Consider the following 19460-nt stretch of genomic DNA (forward strand, 5'->3'; position numbering starts at 1 on the left):
TCCCACCAATTTTTGCAGATGCACCATAGAAAGCATCCTTTCCAGATGCATCACAGCTTGGTATGGTTTCTGCTCTGACCAAGACCGCAAATAACTACAAAGGATTGTGAACATAGCCCAGTCCATCACGCAAACCAGCCTCCCGTCCATTGACTCCGTCTCCACTTCCCAATGTCTCAGGAAACCAGCCAGCATAACCAAGGACCTCACGCACCCCGGACACACACACTTCCACCTTCTTCTGACAGGAAAAAGATACAAAAGTCTGAAAACAAGTACCAACCGACTCAAGAACACCTTCACTGCTGCCATTAGACTTTTAAATGGTCCTACACATATTAAGCTGACCTTTCTCCTCACCCTATCGGTAACTGCAACAATATGGGGCGAATTCTACAGTCCAGCCCACCACGGGAATCGGAGTGGGCTAGGGGTGGACCATGGGAAGGTCCGCTGACCTCCAGCGGATTTTCCAGTTTCAGGGTGAGTGAGGCTGAAAAGTCCCGCCCTACATTCTGCACCCTATCCTTTCCTTCTCACCTATGTAGTCTATGCATGGTATATTTTGTCTGTATAGCTCACAAGCAATACTTTTCACTGTATCCCAATACATGTGACAAATCAATTCAATTCCATGGAGACACAATTGGAAAACAAAAATGTTGAAGTTAGACTTTGTGGTTAATAGGATTCAGTCAGTCCACATCTGGCAATTGAAGATTAGATGGTGGGAAAAGATTTCCTACTTGAGCACAGCTTCAAAATGTTGCAGGTTTATGAGAGGTAACAGAGGAAAAAATTATGTACTTCCCTTGCACATGTAATTTATAAATGGTTCTGGTGCAGTGGGAATAAAGGAATGAGCAAATATCATAAATTTAATGTTGGGTGTTCGCTAAGAAAGATATATTTGTAGAAGAGACTTTAGAGATGGAAGAAAATAATTAATTTTTTGAGCAAACTTTCTGAAGTGGATAAATATTATATCAAGAAATAGGGGCAGGAGTAGACCATTCGGACCATCGAGCCAGCTGCAACATGCAGTTAGATGATGGTTGATCTGATTGTTGTCTTAACAGCAGTTTTTTGCCTATTTCCCATAACCCTTAACTCCCCTGTCAATTAACAACCTATCTAACTTAGGCTTAAGTATATTCAATGACCAACATCCCTTACTTTCTATGATGTGAATTGCAGACGATTGATCTTCTGAGAAAAGAAATTCCTCTTCCGTCTTAAGTGAGAGACACCTTATTTCTAAACTGTGTTTCCTGGATTCCCTATGAAAAGAAACATCCTGCCATCATCTACCCTGTCAGGCCCCTCAAAATCTTGTCTTTAAATAAGATCATCTCTCATTCTGAGATGCTTACAAAATATGGCAACATTGATTTAAATTTTATACCAGGCCTGTGAGGTTCCATGAGATGGACAGTTGTCCATGAAAGTGAAAAACATAAAACACTTTCACGACAATATATCTTGCACGAAGATGTGAAGCAAAACATTTTATTGTTAACTAGATTAATGTTGTAGTATTTTACTATACTTCATTTGTAGATTGGTAAATTAGTTTGAAAGACATTGCCCTGTAGCAATGAGACATGACGATAGCACTATGAAGTCTGCTAGTGTGTTCAGAATTTGTGACATAGATGTATTAAAGTTTATGTTGGCCCTATTATCTCTTACAAAATATCTAGAAAAACAGCTGGAAACTAAGACTGGCTGAGAAATTTAAGCTCTTGTATCTATTTTTGGGTGTTACGTCAAAGTTGGGGAGATGAATACTGGATCAACCCTGGAAGGTGGCAACTGTTGAATTCTAAGTGTGCAGGGTAACACTTGAAATAGAAATTGGATGCCCCAGAGATGTCAATTGAGTTCCTCTGGCCAGTAGTAGGATTCCAATTGATTGGTCAGCAAATGGGAGAAGCATGTACCATTCTTGCTCTTGATTATTAAGGAGCCGAAACAGCAACCTGTGTGGCCACCTTTCTGACCCTGTTGGTTGGGCTGACTGGTAGGAAAGAAAATGTCTCTTATGCTACATTGTTCTATGGACTGGGTTGAATTATGGTAATAGTAAACAAAACTGGCAGCAAAAGTATAAAAATATGTACGAAACAGCAGGATGGGAATTTTAAACACAGCAATAGTCGGGTGCAGTTGAGGGCTGAGGAGATGTTCAGAATTTAAGGATTGTTCCTCCCAGGAGCTTCAACTGGTTAAAATCTTGGAAACATGAATTGGGAACTGTAGATGATATAAAATATAATTTAAATGGTTTTCAGTTACATTTAGTATTATTTTGTTGTGGGAGTAACATGATGCAATAGAAAACAATCTGATTGCTGGAAGTACAGCAAGTCTGTATGATATACAAGACTATTTAAGATACTGTACTTGGAGTGGGAGTGGTTTGTATTTTGGGAAAAAGCTGAAGGTTTCTTTTTAATTGCTTCATAGCCTAGTTTCCCTGTGTGTTTGTCCTATAAATGTCCTCTTTTTCTAGTTTTGGTTGTTAAGGCTTTCTCTCCTAATAAAGTAACATTTTCACATTGATTTTAGGTACTAGTGCCATGCAAAGGCAGTTTGTCACGAGGGAGCCTTGCTGCTGCCCACTTTGAGTCTTATATCTTGCAGCCCGTGGATGATACAGCCAGCAGTAGTTACCGGACTTTAAATGGAAAAGCAAGTGGTTCCTTTAATATGCTATACTCCTTCATCTGTCCTGTTATGTTTACCTTAAATATTTTCATTCTGAATATGAGATTGCCTTTACCTCGTACCTCATATTTATTTTACTAAAGAATGATGGAAAAATAATCCTTGATCTGCAGTGTTGATTTAGACTAATGAAAATAAGATGTGGTGGCCAACAACAGCAATGTCTTACCTTTGTTTACAAATCTCTTTTGTGGCCTCACTCCTCTCCATCTTTATAATCTCTTTTGAGCCCCACAACCCTCTGAGATATCTGTGGTCCTCTAATTCTGGACAATTTTAGTTGTGCCACCATTGGTGGCCATGCCCTCCGTTACATAGGCTCCAAGCTCTGGAATACCTCTTGCATCTTTCCAGCTCTCTGCCTTGCTTTCCTCTTTTAGAAATTCCTTAAAACCTTTTGCCAAGGTTTGGTGATCTGACCCTAATATCTCCTTTGGTGACATATGGTCATTCATTGTTTTAAAATGCTCCAATGAAGTGCCTTGGACAATTCATTATTGTTATCCGACTGTAAACTTCAACCTTTTCCCAGTTCTTTTCTTAGTATGACAAACCAAAGGGCAGGATTCGACTCAATTCACTTAAATGAAACGTTTCTCTTTATTCAATACTTAATAAAACTCACATTAGTTGTAAAGCTTTAACTCATTTGACCGTAACCCTTTAATTCTAAACTTTCTTGAATGAAAACAAATACTACCTGGCTCTAGCGAACTGGTCAGGCCTCACCATACAAGGAATACGGCAGGAAACCTCAGCGTCGGGCAAGTCTAACATTGTCCAAACAACTACCCTTATTTGGTCAACATTGGGAAGTATTAGGTCATATCTCCCAGGACAGGTCATGACTCACTACAGCCTTTCTGATCGGTGTTTAATTATAACTTGACCAAAAGTCCCAGCATTTTTACTCCCATTGTCACTATTCCCATCACAGTTAATATTGCTGTTTCCCCCGGCCACATTATGTTTTAAGCTGCTATATCAATATAAACTATTGTTGATATGGTAAATATATTCTGATGGATATTGTAGATAATTTGGGAAATTTTGATTCATTGTTTAAACATCATTTTTTTTTCCCCTCACTGTAAATAATTTGCAATTCCAGGAAATAACCATCAGAGGAAACCTAGTTAGTTTAGGTGTTGGTTTTAGTTCACCGTGTGCAATACGAATCCTTTTTGAAGAAACTTTCTACAATGAGAAAGAGGAAAGTTTCAGTATCTTGTGTATTGCCCGACCGTTGGAAAAGGGTTCCAGTCCGGGTAAGTGAATGAAAATCTGTATGCTTTCCTTGCCTATTTTAAGTTCATAAATGATGAGCATATTCTTGTGTATGCATAAAAGGTAGCTTTCATTAAAAAGTGCTATTGGATAGGTAAGTTTTGTAAAGGGGTTGGCATCTAATAGTAGTTCATTTTGGTTACAGACAATGTAATCCAAGTGAGAAATAGACTGGTGTTTTATGATGTGTTGATTTCCTCCTTTTAAGTAGCTTGGCTTATAATATTTATTCGATAATATTCTTTAAACTTTATATCTTCTAATTTTATTTAAACTCACAGCTGCTGTCTGTCATATTGTCAGTTATAGCCACAACTCAGCAGCCTTGGCACCCAAAGTACTCCTTCTAACCACTACCCCTCCAACCCCACCCCCACTGCTACAATGTGGTTAACTTTTAAAAAGTAAAGTTTGAACTGGAACATGAGAATATATTTTCAAATGATATTCATAGGCAAGGTCATTAAAATGTCTTATTGTTAACATTCCTTTAAAGCACCCACATAGTTTGTTTTCTTGTCTGATCTCTTGCTCTTCCCTTCCTCTGATGTTGCCTTTTACACTGAATTTATCATCACTTCAACTATAAAAATGCAAAATTTCTACAAGCTAGCTTTTGCACTGTTCAACTGAATGAACCAAAGTACTCTTCTGAATGACAACAGCCCTGAATATTTAAAGTTTGTTCTTTGCATCTAGTATTACAAAACCAAATGTAATGATTAAAAGAGACAACATAATGGGGAAATGGCCTGGCTTTTCAAGGACTTCTGACAGCCATGCTCATGCAACACAGGCCTCTTCAGCTGCCATATTATTACAGAAAATCTAAAATTTGCATCTACCTGGCAATATGGAAAATTCCCCAGCTGTGTCCTGTACACAAATGCAACCCAGCCAATCGCCCCGTCAGTCTGCTCTTGATCATCAGTAAAGTGATGGGAGGGGCCATCAACAGTGCTATCAAGCAGCATTTGCTTAACAATAACCTGCTCACTGATGCTTAGTTTGTGTTCCACCAGGGCCACCCAGCTCATGACCTCAATACAGCCTTGTTTCAAACATGGACAAACGAGCTGACCTCCAGAGGTGAGGTAAGACTGACAGTCCTTGATATCAAGGTCACATTTGACCGAGTGCAGCATCAGGGAACTATAGCCAACCTGGAGTAAATGGGAATTGAGGGGAAAACTCACCTCGTTGGACTCATCTCTGGCACAAAGGAAGATGTTTGTGGTTGTTGTAGGTCTTTCCAACAGAAGGTCAAAAGTGTGGATGTCTGCTGCTGATGGCATAATGTTCACTATTCACAGCTCCTCAGATACTGAATCAGTCCATATCCAAATGTAACAAGACCTGGACAATATCCAGGCTTGGGCAGATAAGTGACAAGCAACATTCGGGTCACAAGTGCCAGGCAATGATCATCTCAAACAAGAGAGAATCTAACCATTGCCTCTTGACATCCAATGACATTACCGTAAATGAATCTGCAAGGAGTAAATCAATATGCAAGGAGTTACCGTTGACCAGAAATGGAATTGGACCAGCCATATAAATACTCTGGCTACAAGAGCAGGTCGTGGCTAGGTATCTTGCACCTCCTGACTCACCAAAACCTGTTCACAGTCTACAAGGCACAATTCAGGAGTGTGATGGAATATTCTCTCCTTGCCTTGGTGAGTGCAGCTCCAACAACTATCAAGAGGCTTGACACCATCCAGGGGAAAGCAACCCACGTGATTGGCATGCCTTCGACAAACAATCTCTTCCTCCATCACCGACACACAGTAGCAGCAGTGTGTACCATCAGTTTACCAAAGCTCCTTAGGCAGCACCTTCCAAACCCACGACTACTATCATCTGGAAGGACAAAGGCAGCAGATACCTGGGAACAACACCACCTGGAAGTTCTCCTCCAGGCCACTCACCATCCTGATTTGGGAATATATCACTGTTCCTTCATTGTTGCTCAGTCAGAATCTTGGAACTTCCTCTCGAACAGGACTGTAAGTGCACCGACACCACGTGAATTGCAGTGGTTCAAGAAGGCAGCTCACCAGCCGCCTTCATGGCAATTAGGAATGGGCAATGAATGCCGGCCGAGCCAGCGAAGTACACGTCCTTTGAATTAAAAAAAAAACAAAGTTCAATGAGTGCATGATCCTTTGCATTGTTCGGTATGCTTGCTACATTTTACATTTGCTAAAATCTTTTTATTTTCAGATGAAAGTCCAACTCCTGTGGATTCCTACTGCTTGAAAAATTTTGAGGATGCTAAAGAGTTCTTGGGTCGACAGTTATCCAAAGTTGATAAGTACATTGAGGCTTTCCGAAACTCCTTCAAAGAGCTTGAAATGAAAAGTCTACGACATCATATAGTTAGTAACTGTTATTTTGTGTTCCATTTCCTCTAGTGATATGGGTCAGGTTTATTTTGCAGTTTCATTATTAACGTTAATTTGAGAGGTGAAGGACATCTTTATTTCTCTTTTTTGTGCTGGTGTAGACCGTAAAGTTCATCATGGAAAATGTTGCATCAACGTACATATATGTTTTAACAAGTTGAGGACTGATCAGAGAAAAAAACAAGCTGACAGTCTCGTCAGATATTTTGTCAGCTATTGACAATTAGAAAATGTACACCTTCTAATAAGTGGCAGCTGGGACACTAGACATATGATTTAAATCCTACATATTGATGCTTAGGACTTAAAATATGCATTTAATTCAATATTTGCACCAACATCTTGGAAACTTGTAAACTAGTGCTACCAAACTTGTACTTTGTTCTTTAAAGTTTCCTGAGTTAAACTGAGGATACACTAGTTTTCTAATCCCATATCTTTTTTGCTCTACCCTTGGATGTCCTCGGGAAATGTAACTGGTTGTTTCAAAATTGGCAGCAATAATTAGAAAAATAGTAATGGTTATCTGCACAAAGAATTCATATTACTTGGATTGTGGAAGCAGTTCACAAGCATTTCATCCAAATCTTAGATTTGTCCATGTTCTACAATGATTCACATTGTTATTACTTATGATGTCAATCTAGGTTTTTTTTGACTGATAAGTTTATCCTATGGCTTGAGTCTGTATGGTAAATTTTAATGTCGGCTGCTTTCACTTGTTAAAATATTTGGTTTTTTTGTATGAAATCTTTCTCTATGGTTGTAACATAAAAATAGATTTTAAAATGGTTCTACTTGTGATCTCAGTTTTTGAAAAACACATGCTTTTTTAAATATAAAAATCCCAGCAAGGGTTTTGGTGTAAAACACCAACTAGTGATTTCAAATAAAGGATTTTCAGGTTTCTGTGATATTACCACAGAGGTTATAGTAAATAAATGTAGCTCCTAGCAAGGAAATTGAATGTGTAGCAAAAATTTGACTGGTGTTTGAAAATGCAGCATTCTTACTTGCCTGAATGCTGTACCAAACATTGGAGATAACCTGCAAGATGCTTAATGTATGAATCAACTGGGCTGCAGCCAGCCTTCCTTCCACAAGCATGTAAATCACAGTTTTCTGTGAATGTTTGAGCTGGAAGTTGGCAGATGTATTGAGCAGTACATACATAGAATGATATTACGAGTAGTAACCTAATTTGGTGAATTGAATTGAACAACCCAAATATACTCAACTCCTAGTGAACTATTACTTTAAAGCAGCTAGCATCAAATGGACTTCGACTGTAAGCTTAACATAATGGATTTCCTTTATTTTTAACAAAACAGGATGAAGTAAATGCACTCTATACGAAATGCCTTCAGTACCTTCTAAGAGACTCACGATTGGTAAGAAGTTGTTCTGCCTCCCCACTATGTTTAGAAGGTTAGAAAAATGTATGTGCTTTAAACTGCTCATCAATAACTGACTAATATTTTCTTTTGTGTGATGTCTTTTACATTTAGAAAATCTTGATCAAGCAGGAGATGCAAATGGCATTGCTGAAACAAGCTGTTGAAGTATGTAAACAAGTTCTTAATTCATCTTTAGAATCACTTCTTGTAGCCTGAATTTTTCATCCGTCAGGCCCGCGCGCTGGGTGGGTGCAAAATATACTTCAGTGGTTGTTGGCCCCAGAACGTGATTTCATGCTGGCTGGTCAGTTAATGATGTGGAGATGCCGGCTTTGGACTGGGGTAAACACAGAAAGAGTTTTAACAACGCCAGGTTAAAGTCCAACAGGTTTATTTGGTAGCAAATACCAAATACCAAAGCTAATGGTATTTGCTACCAAATAAACCTGTTGGACTTTAACCTGGTGTTGTTAAAACTCTTACTGTGGTCAGTTAATAGGCAGCTAACATTAGGAACGTGCTGGGAAAAGCTGAGTGCTGCCAGGGAAGGTGGGAAGAGGGTGGGCATAGAGAAAAAGGGGGGGGGGGGGGGGGGGTCCATGTGCGAGTGTGTGTAATAAATTGTGATGGACAAACTATGCACATTCAAATACAAACCTCAGTCATTAGACACCTCTTTATTTTTAGTTCAGCCTGGACATTTCATCCTGTTCTGGATCGGGATCAAAAGGCTGTCTGGCTAATTGGCCCATTTGGCAACCAGAAAAAAAGATGGGTCAATTGTGATCAGTTGGCCTCTTGGGCTAAGTTCCCTGCTTGCCTGTTGGTGGGCATGTTTCTAATTCACGTGTGCGCCCGCCTACTGAAATATTGCGCAAGTGCATAGTGACATCAGGACGCGCGCCTGATGTCTTTTCACGCAATTTCATGCAATTCTGTGTCAGTACCTGCCCTTCTGAGCAACTTAGAATTTTGGCCCATAATTTAGTAATGTTCAGTAGAATGCTGGGACTGTTATTTGTGTTTATAATTAACCCTGCAGATGTATGTACTTCATGGTATCCATGATCAAATATTCAAGAGTGTGGGATCAATAGAGGCCAGTCAGGTATGATTTACTTTTTGTCTTATCTTTTTGACACTATTGCAGTTTTATTTGTAGTATAACTTGATAAAGTTGATGTATTTTATTTGGATCCAATCTTTTAAAGCTTGTGTTCTCATGTGATAAAATTTCATTGCTTTCAATAAATGTTTAAGATGAAAGTGCATTGAAATTTTAAATCCTGAGCAATATTTTGATAGATAAATGTTAGCGTTCTGAACAATGGGCTACAATTAATGTTATCACTCCTTGCATGTTTTTGCTGTCTGGTTATTTGAAGGATGCTGCTTTTAATAAAACAACCCGAAGTTTGCAAGACCTTCAATTAAAAGATTTGGGAATCAAGTCACAATTCAGGTAAGATGTTCGCAGCTTTAAGTGCCCACTGGAAATCGGTAAAATCCTAATTTTTGTGAATTTTTTGTGGGTATTATTAAGGGTGCTTCAAGTTTTGTTACATTTAAGTTAGCTTTGTTATTGGCTTTCCTTTAATATTAAACTCGGCACGTGTGCTTTCTGCTTTGAAATAGAAATTTGCTATTTAATAATTGTAAAATGTTTTCAATAATACAACTATCTTTGCTTTTCAAAAAGATATAGTTGTCCTTTTAAAGCTAGTGAATGCCTCCTCTTTGTACCAGGTGAATAGATGTTGCATAAAGTGGGTTTTGGCAGATGTGGTTCTGATGAGAGATGATCATCAGTCTGAAATATTAACTGCCAGAGATGCTGCCAGATCTGCTGACTATTTCAGCATTTTCTGTTTTTATTTTGGCAGATATGAGCCTTGTATTGCTGCTTTATCCGAAATAAGTTTGTTGTAATTTTAATAGAAGTAAACATTAGCAGTGTGGTGAATGGAAGCTCTAATTTAATAATGGAATACCAGTTTATCTGCATAGCTCTCCAGTAGTGAGTTCTTTCATTGCTGATATGTTGCCTTGAGGTGCTGTCAGTCTCCAAAGCCTTCAACAGATTTTTACCAGTAGCATTGGCAGGCAAAGTCTTTGTGGCACAAGGCAATCACAGGAAGGAAAAAAGGATGAATTCTGAAATGACTAATAGAATTTTTTTCCATTGACCAAAGTATAGTTAATAATTGCTTTACAAATATTTCTACTTGAATCAAAGGAATAATGGTGGTGAATGTGGGTAAGCAGCATTTTACAGCTTCTACAAATACATAAAGGCCAAAAGAGTAACTAGGGCGAGAGTAGGGCCTCTTAAGGTCATCTATGTGCGGATCCACAAGAAATGGGTGAAATCCAAAATGAATATGTCTCGTCAGTATTTACTATTGAGAAAAGCATGGATGTTGGGGAACTTGGGGAAATAAATAGTGATGTCTTGAGAAGTGTACATATTACAGAGAAGGAGGTGCTGGAAGTCTTAAAGCGCATCAAGGTAGATATATGCCCAGGACCTGATGAAGTGTATCCCAGGACTTTGTGGGAGGCTGGGGAGAAAATTGCGGGTCCCCTAGCAGAGATATTTGAATCATCGATAGTCACAGGTGAGGTGCCTGAAGATTGGAAGATGGCAAATGTGCTTTTGTTTAAAAAGGATTGCAGGGGAAAGCCTGGGAACTACAGGCCGGTGAGCCTCACATCTGTGATGGATAAGTTGTTGGAAGGTATTTTGAGAGACAGGATCTACAGGCATTTTGAGACACAAGGACTGATTAGGGACAGTCAGCATGGCTTTGTGTGGAAAATCATGTCTCACAAATTTGATTGAGTTTTTTGAAGGGGTAACCAAGGAAGTAGATGAGGGTAGTGCAGCTGATGTTGTCTACATGGACTTTAGCAAGGACTTTGACAAGGTGCTGCATGGTAGGTTGTTGCTTAAGGTTAAATCTCTCGGGATCTAGGGTAAGGTAGCCAAATGGAAATAAAATTGGCTTGAAGACAGAGGGTGGTTGTAGAGGGTTGTTTTTCAAATTGGAGGCCTGTGACCAGCGGTTGCCTCAGGGATCAGTGCTGGGTCCACTGTTATTTGTTATTTATATTAATGATTTGGATGGGAATATAGGAGGTATGGCTAGTACGTTTGCAGATGACACCAAGATTGGTGGCATAGGGGACAGTGAAGAACGTTATCTCGGATTGCAATGAGATCTTGATCAATTGGGCCAATGGGCTGACGAATGGCAGATGGAGTTTAATTTAGATAAATGCGAGGTGATGCATTTTGGTAGATTGAACCAGGGCAGGACTTACTTAGTTAATGGTAGGGCATTGGGGAGAGTTACAGAACAAAGAGATCTAGGGGTACATGTTCATAGCTTCTTGAAAGTGGAGTCACAGGTGGACAGTGGTAAAGAAGGCATTCAGCATGCTTGGTTTCATTGGTCAGAACATTGAATACAGGAGTTGGGACGTCTTATTGAAATTGTACAAGACATTGGTAAGGCCAAACTTGGAATATTGTGTACAGTTCTGATCACCCTATTATAGAAAGGATATTATTAAACTAGAAAGAGTGCAGAAGAGTTTTACTAGGATGTTACCGGGACTTGATGGTTTGAGTTATAAGGAGAGGCTGGATAGACTGGGACCTTTTTCTCTGGACCATAAAAGGCTGAGGGGTGATCTTATAGAGATCTATAAAATAATGAGGGGCATTGATCAGCTAGATAATCAACATCTTTTTCCAAAGGTAGGGGAGTCTAAAACTAGAGGGTATAGGTTTGAGGTGAGGGGAGAGATACAAAGGGGTCCAGAGGGGCAATTTTTGCTCTGAGGGTGGTGAGTGTCTGGAACAAGCTGTCAGAGGTAGTAGTCGAGGCGGATTCAATTTTGTCTTTTAAAAGGCGTTTAGACAGTTAATGGGTAAGATGGGTATAGAGGGATATGGGCCAAATGTGGACAATTGGGACCAGCCTAGGGATTTAAAAATAAAAGGGCGGCATGGACAAGTTGGGCCGAAGGGCCTGTTTCCATGCTGTAAATCTCTATGACTACAATATTAACCCTATTGGAAGACATTTATACCCAGACTAAGTACTGATTTTAATTCCATGCAAGATTGTGATTCTGCAAATTTCTACCTTTGTGTAACATTGTGGACAATTAGCCTGCAATGAGCGAATGTGTGCCCTTTAAAGGGGAAGGTGAATATTACCAGGGCAGGCAGGTGTGGGTGCTCATTTGTTGGGAGGAATATGCAGAACATGTATGCATGGCTAAAACAGTTGACCTGTCATTGCACTCTGTTTCCTGGATCTATGTAATACTGTCGCTCCCTCTTCCTTGTCTCATGTCCTGCACCCCCAAATACATTGGTAGACAGGAATCCCTCTTAAGGTGACCTGACCTATGCAGTGACTCTGCGGGGTGAAAATTTCGAGGACGGGGGTTGAACCTTGTCAGGACGGGTGATGAACGTTGCTGTGATGGGGGCTGGTTTGTTTTTTCACGCCAGCTGATTTACTTAAGGGTTTTATAGCTGCTATGAAGAGCTCTAAATAAATCGGTGTAAAATTGGGAATCAACTGAAGTCTGATATTTTTAAAAATACTGTTGAATCATAGACGGCAATGTCATTCCTGTATATTTTTGACCTAATAAAATTTTGTAATGATATAGTGGCGATAATATAAACAATGTGTTCTAAGCTGATGATTGTTTAATATTTCAGTATTAATATCCCTCGTGCCAAGCGGGAATTAAGTCAGCTGAACCGGTGTACTAGCCCACAGCTTAAACTGATCTGCTTACGAAATGTGGTACATGCAGTCATGCAGTCACCAAGCCAACGAGGTCAGTACTTTAAGAATGTTTGGGGTAAAAGGCAGTGTTCATGCTTTGCTTTATATTATCTCTCATCCACATATTTGGATAATCTACCACAGATATAAGAATACACTCAGGTGCCCCAGAAGATGCTGAGGGAACCCACTCCTCCCCCCAAGACCCCATGCAAAGACTGTACAGCAATTGCTTTAAATTGCACAAACTGGGGTAGTGTTTTCAATTGGAAATGTTGACAAAGTGCTTGAAATGCTGGACTTTTATTTCTACATTTGAAGCAGGGCTTTGATGGGTTTAAGGTTGTAAATTGACTCCTAGTTATTAACCCTTAATGCTGATTAAAGTGCAACTAGATAACATTGGGGTTCCAAATGCTTGAAAAATGTTAACCTGTGTGAGATTGAAGTGTATTACAGACTAATTTAAATGTCGGATGATATTTCAATGGGCAATTACCCTGCACTGGGAACTATCCAAAACTCCGATTTTTAAATTGACATCTCCCTGGCTTCTCAAAGTGGCTGGGGCCACTAGTACCGTAAAAATAGTTTTCTCTTGTCTGATTCTGCTGCACTTGATGATTTAAGGCCTCAAGCACGCTGCATACATAGGTCGGCGGGTCGGGTGAGGTATATACAATGAAAGTAAGAAGGAGGATTGCCACTCCTCCTTGAAAGTTCTGGCATATTGTATACATTATTTACGAAGCACAAGGACTCATGATTTTCTACAACAACAATGCCATAATTTAGACTGCTGGGTACTCCAATCCTTCAATGGCAAATTTATGCCTCAATTTTTGTTGGAAAACTGATTTACGTTGTGCCACAGTGAATCAGAATTGGTCCAGCCAATGATTTGTATCTACGAGGAGATGGAAGCTAGGGATTCCTGCCATATGTCCTGAGTCAGTGGTCTGCATCTATTTTGCAGAATGGAGGTCTGTCTGCATTAAAAATGAAACTATCATGGTTGGATCTAAAGAATGCAATCATTTGATTAGTTTGTATTTATCCTGTCCCAATTGGAAAGAAAGAACCAAACCTACAATGAATTGGCAAAGTAGTACTTTATGGGGGCACTATCTAAGCTAATTACCACACCATAATTTATCAGCACTTGTGTCACTTAAAAACATTTATTTAACAAACTTGTTCTACTTCTGCTCCATAGAGATGTAAATAACAATAGACAAATGCACATTTATACTTATGCAGATTCTGGACAGTTCTTTTTTACGAGTCTAGAATATTGAGCCTAATTTGCTTCATGTGCTGTACTATATTTTTTATATTAAATGCACCTATGAAAAAATCAATTCATAACATGCAATGAGATAAATTTCAGTTTAACTAGCTATCCTTTATAAACAAATTTTATGTGCATACAAATAACAGCTTAGTCTAATGCTGTAATCCAAGCAATTTGATATCTACATCCATTCCTAAAATGTATCCATATTACTTCATGCATTATCTTTGGTTGTGAGTTAATACAATTAATAAATAAATCTGTTAATGAGATAAATGTATTTTGGTATTCAAATTGGTTAGGGAATGATTGAAATTAATGATAAGCAGATACTAGTAAGTATAGTGTTCACATATTGGTGCTTTTTTCCCTCAATAGAAATACTATTAGCACTGTAACAAGAACATTGGCATGCATTATTTCAAAATTAATATTACCATAGCTTGAATGTTTATTATTTGAAATAGTAATAGCCCAAAGTTTTTGATTTCGAAGATTGTGTAAGACAGTATTTTCAAATCTTTATTATATAATTTACTTGTATCATTAATTGGGAGAGTTTATTTTAAAAATAACCAAGTTTTTCTTTAAGTGGCAATCACAGTATAGTAGTGTAAATTCAGCAAATTCACGATTACTATTAATTTCAATTGTTGGGGATGGAGGTTGCAGGGTAGGTTCGGCATAGCTGTTATAATTAATTGCTTGGCAAGGGAAACTGAGGAGTAGCACATAGGTCCCAGGAAATTTTGGCTTGATGTAAATAATGGTATCAGTCAATCTTGCCATAATTTCCTGGGACTTTTACACTGCAAAACAAGTCTTGTGATGTACTGGTGCATATGCCATTACATGAATTTAAAAATACTGTCCAAGAATTTGCTGGGACTCTGTCTGTAACAACACCAGGTTGGTCCAAAAGGTTTATTTGGTAGCAAATGCCATTAGCTTTCGGAGCGCTGCTCCTTCGTCAGATGGAGTGGATATCTGCTATCCAGATATCCACTCCATCTGACGAAGGAGCAGCGCTCCGAAAGCTAATGGCATTTGCTACCAAATAAACCTGTTGGACTTGAACCTGGTGTTGTTAAAACTCTGTCTGTATGCAGTATATTTCTCAAGTGCGATTGTACAATGTTTGTCAAAAACTTTTTTTTAAATTTTTAGTTAATTTGCATTCTATGTCTGCTGATGATCTGCTGCCTGTCCTGCTTTATTTACTGGTCAAAACAGAAATCCCAAACTGGTAAGTTTATTAATATTTAGACTGTTGTTTGGTACTACAGAACTTGAATATTGCTGAAAAAAGGCATGCTGTCAAAAACTTTCAGCTTGCACTCACCAAGATAATTCGCAAGAATGCCGAATGTAAAGGGAGCAACAGTTTATACTTTGTGAGAAGCGAGTGTTGTATGATTGTTGGAGGTATTGCAATGGAGATTACTGACGGTTAACTGCCAAGCTTTGTTTAAATTCAAACCAGACAGGGTAACCCTAGTCAAGGTGATGCCCTGAGGAATGAGCGAGAGAATGGCTGTCACCTATTTTTCATTGTAACAGGTGTGCGTGTACATGTTCTTTCTGCCTGCAAATGTACCCTATGTATTAATATATAGTTCTAGCATTTGTAATTGTGCCCCACTGTGAATCTGAATCATCTTAAATTAGTTGTCAGCATAGTTCTTGGCACACTCAGGATTATTGGCTTCTACGTGTGGTACATTGATGAATAGGCTAGCAACGTCAAGTGAGCACATGGGCACAGCACTTCCTGCATGATCTTTGCAAATGTGAAGGAATCCTTCACAGTGTATATGGAAAGCTTCCTCAAAACTGGTTATAGCAACCTCTCCAACCATTTGGCAAAGTCATGTTATGTAGAACCTGTCAAAGCACCAAGGTGTTCTAGTCCCATCTGACACGGGAATCTTAGCGGGCGGGAAAGAAAATTTAGTGGATCATTTAAAAGGTCCATTGACCTCGGGCAGGAATTTCCGGCCTTGGTGGCGCAAGAGACTGGAAAGTCCTGTCCAAGATAGGATGTAAAGGGACTTTTGTGTGTCTTGAGCAGCCTATATACAAGAACAAAGAAAATTACAGCACAGGAACAGGCCCTTCGGCCCTCCAAGCCTGCACCAACTATGCTGCCTGACTTGACTAAAACCCTCTACGCTTCCGGAGACCATATCCCTCTATTCCCATCTCATTCATGTACTTGTCAAGACGCCCCTTAAAAGTCACTACCGTATCCGCTTCCACTACCTCCCCCGGCAACGAGTTCCAGGCACCCACCACTCTGTGTAAAAAATCTGCCTCGTACATCTCTTTTAAAACTTGCCCCTCGCACCTTAAATCTATGCCCCCTAGTAATTGACTCTTCCACCCTGGGAAAAAGCTTCTGACTATCCACTCCGTCCATGCCTCTCATAATCTTGTAGACTTCTATTAGGGCGCCCCTCAACCTCCATCATTCCAGTGAGAACAAACCAAGTTTCTCCAACTAATAGCTAATCCTCATAGCTAATGCCCTCCATACCAGGCAACATCCTGGTAATTCTTTTCTGTACCCTCTCCAAAGCCTCCACATCCTTCTGGTAGTGTGGCGACCAGAATTGAACACCATATTCCAAGTGCGGCCTCACTAAGTTTCTATAAAGCGTCAACATGACTTGCCAATTTTTAAACCCAATACCTCGGCCTGTAGTACTTGTTAATTCTCAGATACTTTCGACCAATTTGCTTACTCTAAGGTTTTACCCCAGTGTCCTTATTTGCAAGATGGACAAAGGACAAACACAAGTAAAGGTTCAACAAGCTTATTGATAATAACACTATTAACCCTTAAATTACCCACATAAAACAAGAGGATACCCCAGATTCAAGTAAAGATGGTTTGGTTGAACTGCAGGCTCGATTCTGAGTCCCTCTGGTCCGTCATCACGAAGGTGAGTCTCGATGGCAGCTTCTTCCTTCCTTCCTCTTTCGGTCAGTCTTCCGAATGGGCAAGGCCGTCTCCTTCGTCGAGACTTCGCTCCATTGTGTCTCAAAGTGGGTTTCTTGTTGTCTGCCTGACAGGACACCAGGGTCCGCCCCCAGGTGTCCCATCTCCATGCTGTTGCTTACGTATAACTTGTTATCAGATAAGGTATCTATCTACAGGAACTCTTGGTGACAGAAAGTCTGGCCCGATCTGGGCTTCTAACAATAGGCTGGTGCATTTCAATGAGGTGCAATGATCTCCTGCTAAGTATCAGCAACAACCTTTGATGGGTGGTTGATGGGTCAGGCACAGACACGTTTGTGTATTTGTACAATTGGCCTGCCTGAGGTTTGACTGTGTTTGATTTTAATATGCCCAATTCTTTAATTTAGGATATCCAATTTTATCAGCCTTAAAACTAGGCCCTGTTTATATCACCACAGGCTGATGAAGGCAAGCATGCCGTATGCGTCCTTGACTACCTTCTCCACCTGCATTGCCACTTTCAGTGACCTGTGTACCTGTACACCCAGATCCCTTTGCCTATCAATACTCCTAAGGGTTCTACCATATATACGCATATGTAGTGAACCGTGAGGATGAATCCTATCGTATATATCATCTGGCAGCTTGTTGCTCTTACACAAACCAATAAGCATTTTTTTAAGCTTGCTTTCAAGCAAGGCTGTACAGTTATATGAAGCGGCAGGTCCAATAGATACAAATTTGGGCCCTTTTATTAAGAATGGCATGCATTTTGTTGATATAGTCAAACTCGTTAAGGATTACTATTTCAGCCCCTTTGTCAGGTTTACAGATATGCGTGTTTGTGTAACTTTGAGGTCTCTCAAAACTACCAGATATTCATGTTGTATGTGAAAATCGGCCAAGTCATTCGGAATCTTGCAATATGCGCACCCTAGGTCAGCTAGGTGCACTTTCAATGATTCCGCATCTTCAGTGAACTCTGGTTTGTGGTAGGATAGCTGGGAAAAACCATGCGCAAGAACAAACTCTCGTGAATTGTCCTGATGAGTGCAAGATGAAAATGTGTATCTGCAATACCCCAATGTTCAAATTAAAATAGTGATCTGTAGGTGTTAACACGTTTGAGAACTAAAACATTCATAACTATTTGTTTACATGCTTATACTTGAATTCTTTGTGTTTTCGAGGAAAATATATTTTATTTCGCTAGTAACCTTTTTTGCATCTGTGACCCAAGACATCCCTTGCATGTTTCTATCTTAAGTATCACATGTACATTTTAAAAAAATTACTGGTAACTACTCCCATATAGCAAACTGATTCGGACTGGACTCACCGTTTTGGAATTGAAGCAAGATTTAATATCCAGAGGAAGTAGTTAATTGAGCAGTGAATACCCCCCCCCCCCTCCCCCCCAAGAGGATGATATGTCACACACACACACACACACACACACACCCCAAACTGAGTCAGGCTTGTAGATTGACATCATTCAAATTAGCACTTTAGTACAATTTTGAATAAAGGAGTTCTGTATTATCCATGCCACTGTCTTCAGATGAGGTTGGGACTGAGACTCCATACAGCCATTTATGTGGACTTAAAAGATCCATGGTACTGTTCTCCTTATGTTCTGGCTAATGTTCTTGCCTAAACAATCACCACAAGTGATCATGCACCAAATTTTCTGTTTCGGATCCTCTATGCTAATTGTCTAATGTTTGTGCCCACAAAATAATAGACTCCACTTCAGAAATAATTCAGTGGTTGTGAAGAACTTTAGGATATGAACGATTCCCTTTCCTATAGTCTGTGATATTGAATGCTTCTTAAGTGCTCTTGGCTGTTTTCTTGCAAGGATACTTCTGTCATTTATAAAATTTTCAAAATATTTAACTGTTTCAGAGCTGTTGAGAATAGTTATTGCATCTGGTGAAACGTACAATCAATATTTTGTATGTAACAGCAAAAATCTATTTAAAAGTATTTATAAAATATTTTTTTCATTACAGGATGGCCAACCTCAGTTATATCAAGAATTTTAGATTTTGCAGTGCAGTGAAGGATGAACTGGGATATTGTCTAACTTCCTTCGAAGCTGCAGTGGAGTATATTCATATGGGCAACCTGACTCTTGGTCAGCCTGTAAGGATCGTTATGTTTTTGAAATATTTCTCAAATGTTCATGACTTCCATTTTTACACTATTTTGTTTAGAGCAGGGGAGATAGCTGATGTACAAGATAAAGTTAGATTTAATGCATTCAGTAATCATCACAGTTAATATTTTCAGGCTTAAATCTATGATTGTGCATTTTTTCCACAGAAGCTGTAAGTGTTGAGTAGCTAATTTTTTAAAAAAGTGCCCAGGATAAATAGAACTCAAAATAACAGAGGAAATCCAAAAATCCTGGAGATTAATCCTAGGATTTGTAAGTAAATACAGTACAAATTGGAGAACTGAGTCAGTTGATAGAATTAGGGAAGTGATCCTTAGGGTTGTTGCATCTGCCAAGAAGTGTACCTGGGAACAGGATTGGGCTTAAGGGTCTGGATATGTTGG

At 39.4% G+C, this 19460-nt stretch overlaps 1 protein-coding gene across 4 annotated transcripts in view; it reads left to right on the forward strand.

The window, feature by feature from the left end:
- Positions 1-19460, forward strand: part of ankrd27 (ankyrin repeat domain 27 (VPS9 domain)) — an 85533-nt gene that overhangs the window by 6113 nt on the left and 59960 nt on the right. For 3 of the 4 annotated variants that reach the window (XM_078210765.1, XM_078210766.1, XM_078210767.1), the window contains exons 3-12: positions 2572-2694; positions 3842-3998; positions 6244-6398; positions 7757-7816; positions 7934-7987; positions 8865-8930; positions 9208-9284; positions 12567-12688; positions 15098-15176; positions 18911-19043. In XM_078210765.1, coding sequence (XP_078066891.1) covers positions 2572-2694; positions 3842-3998; positions 6244-6398; positions 7757-7816; positions 7934-7987; positions 8865-8930; positions 9208-9284; positions 12567-12688; positions 15098-15176; positions 18911-19043 — 1026 coding nt within the window. Of the gene's footprint in view, positions 1-2571; positions 2699-3841; positions 3999-6243; positions 6399-7756; positions 7817-7933; positions 7988-8864; positions 8931-9207; positions 9285-12566; positions 12689-15097; positions 15177-18910; positions 19044-19460 lie in introns of all 4 variants that reach the window. The other variant, XM_078210768.1, reaches the window with a different exon arrangement.

The sequence above is a fragment of the Mustelus asterias genome, chromosome 4 (genome assembly GCF_964213995.1).
Source record: "Mustelus asterias chromosome 4, sMusAst1.hap1.1, whole genome shotgun sequence".
In the NCBI taxonomy this organism is placed as follows: Eukaryota; Metazoa; Chordata; class Chondrichthyes; order Carcharhiniformes; family Triakidae; genus Mustelus; species Mustelus asterias.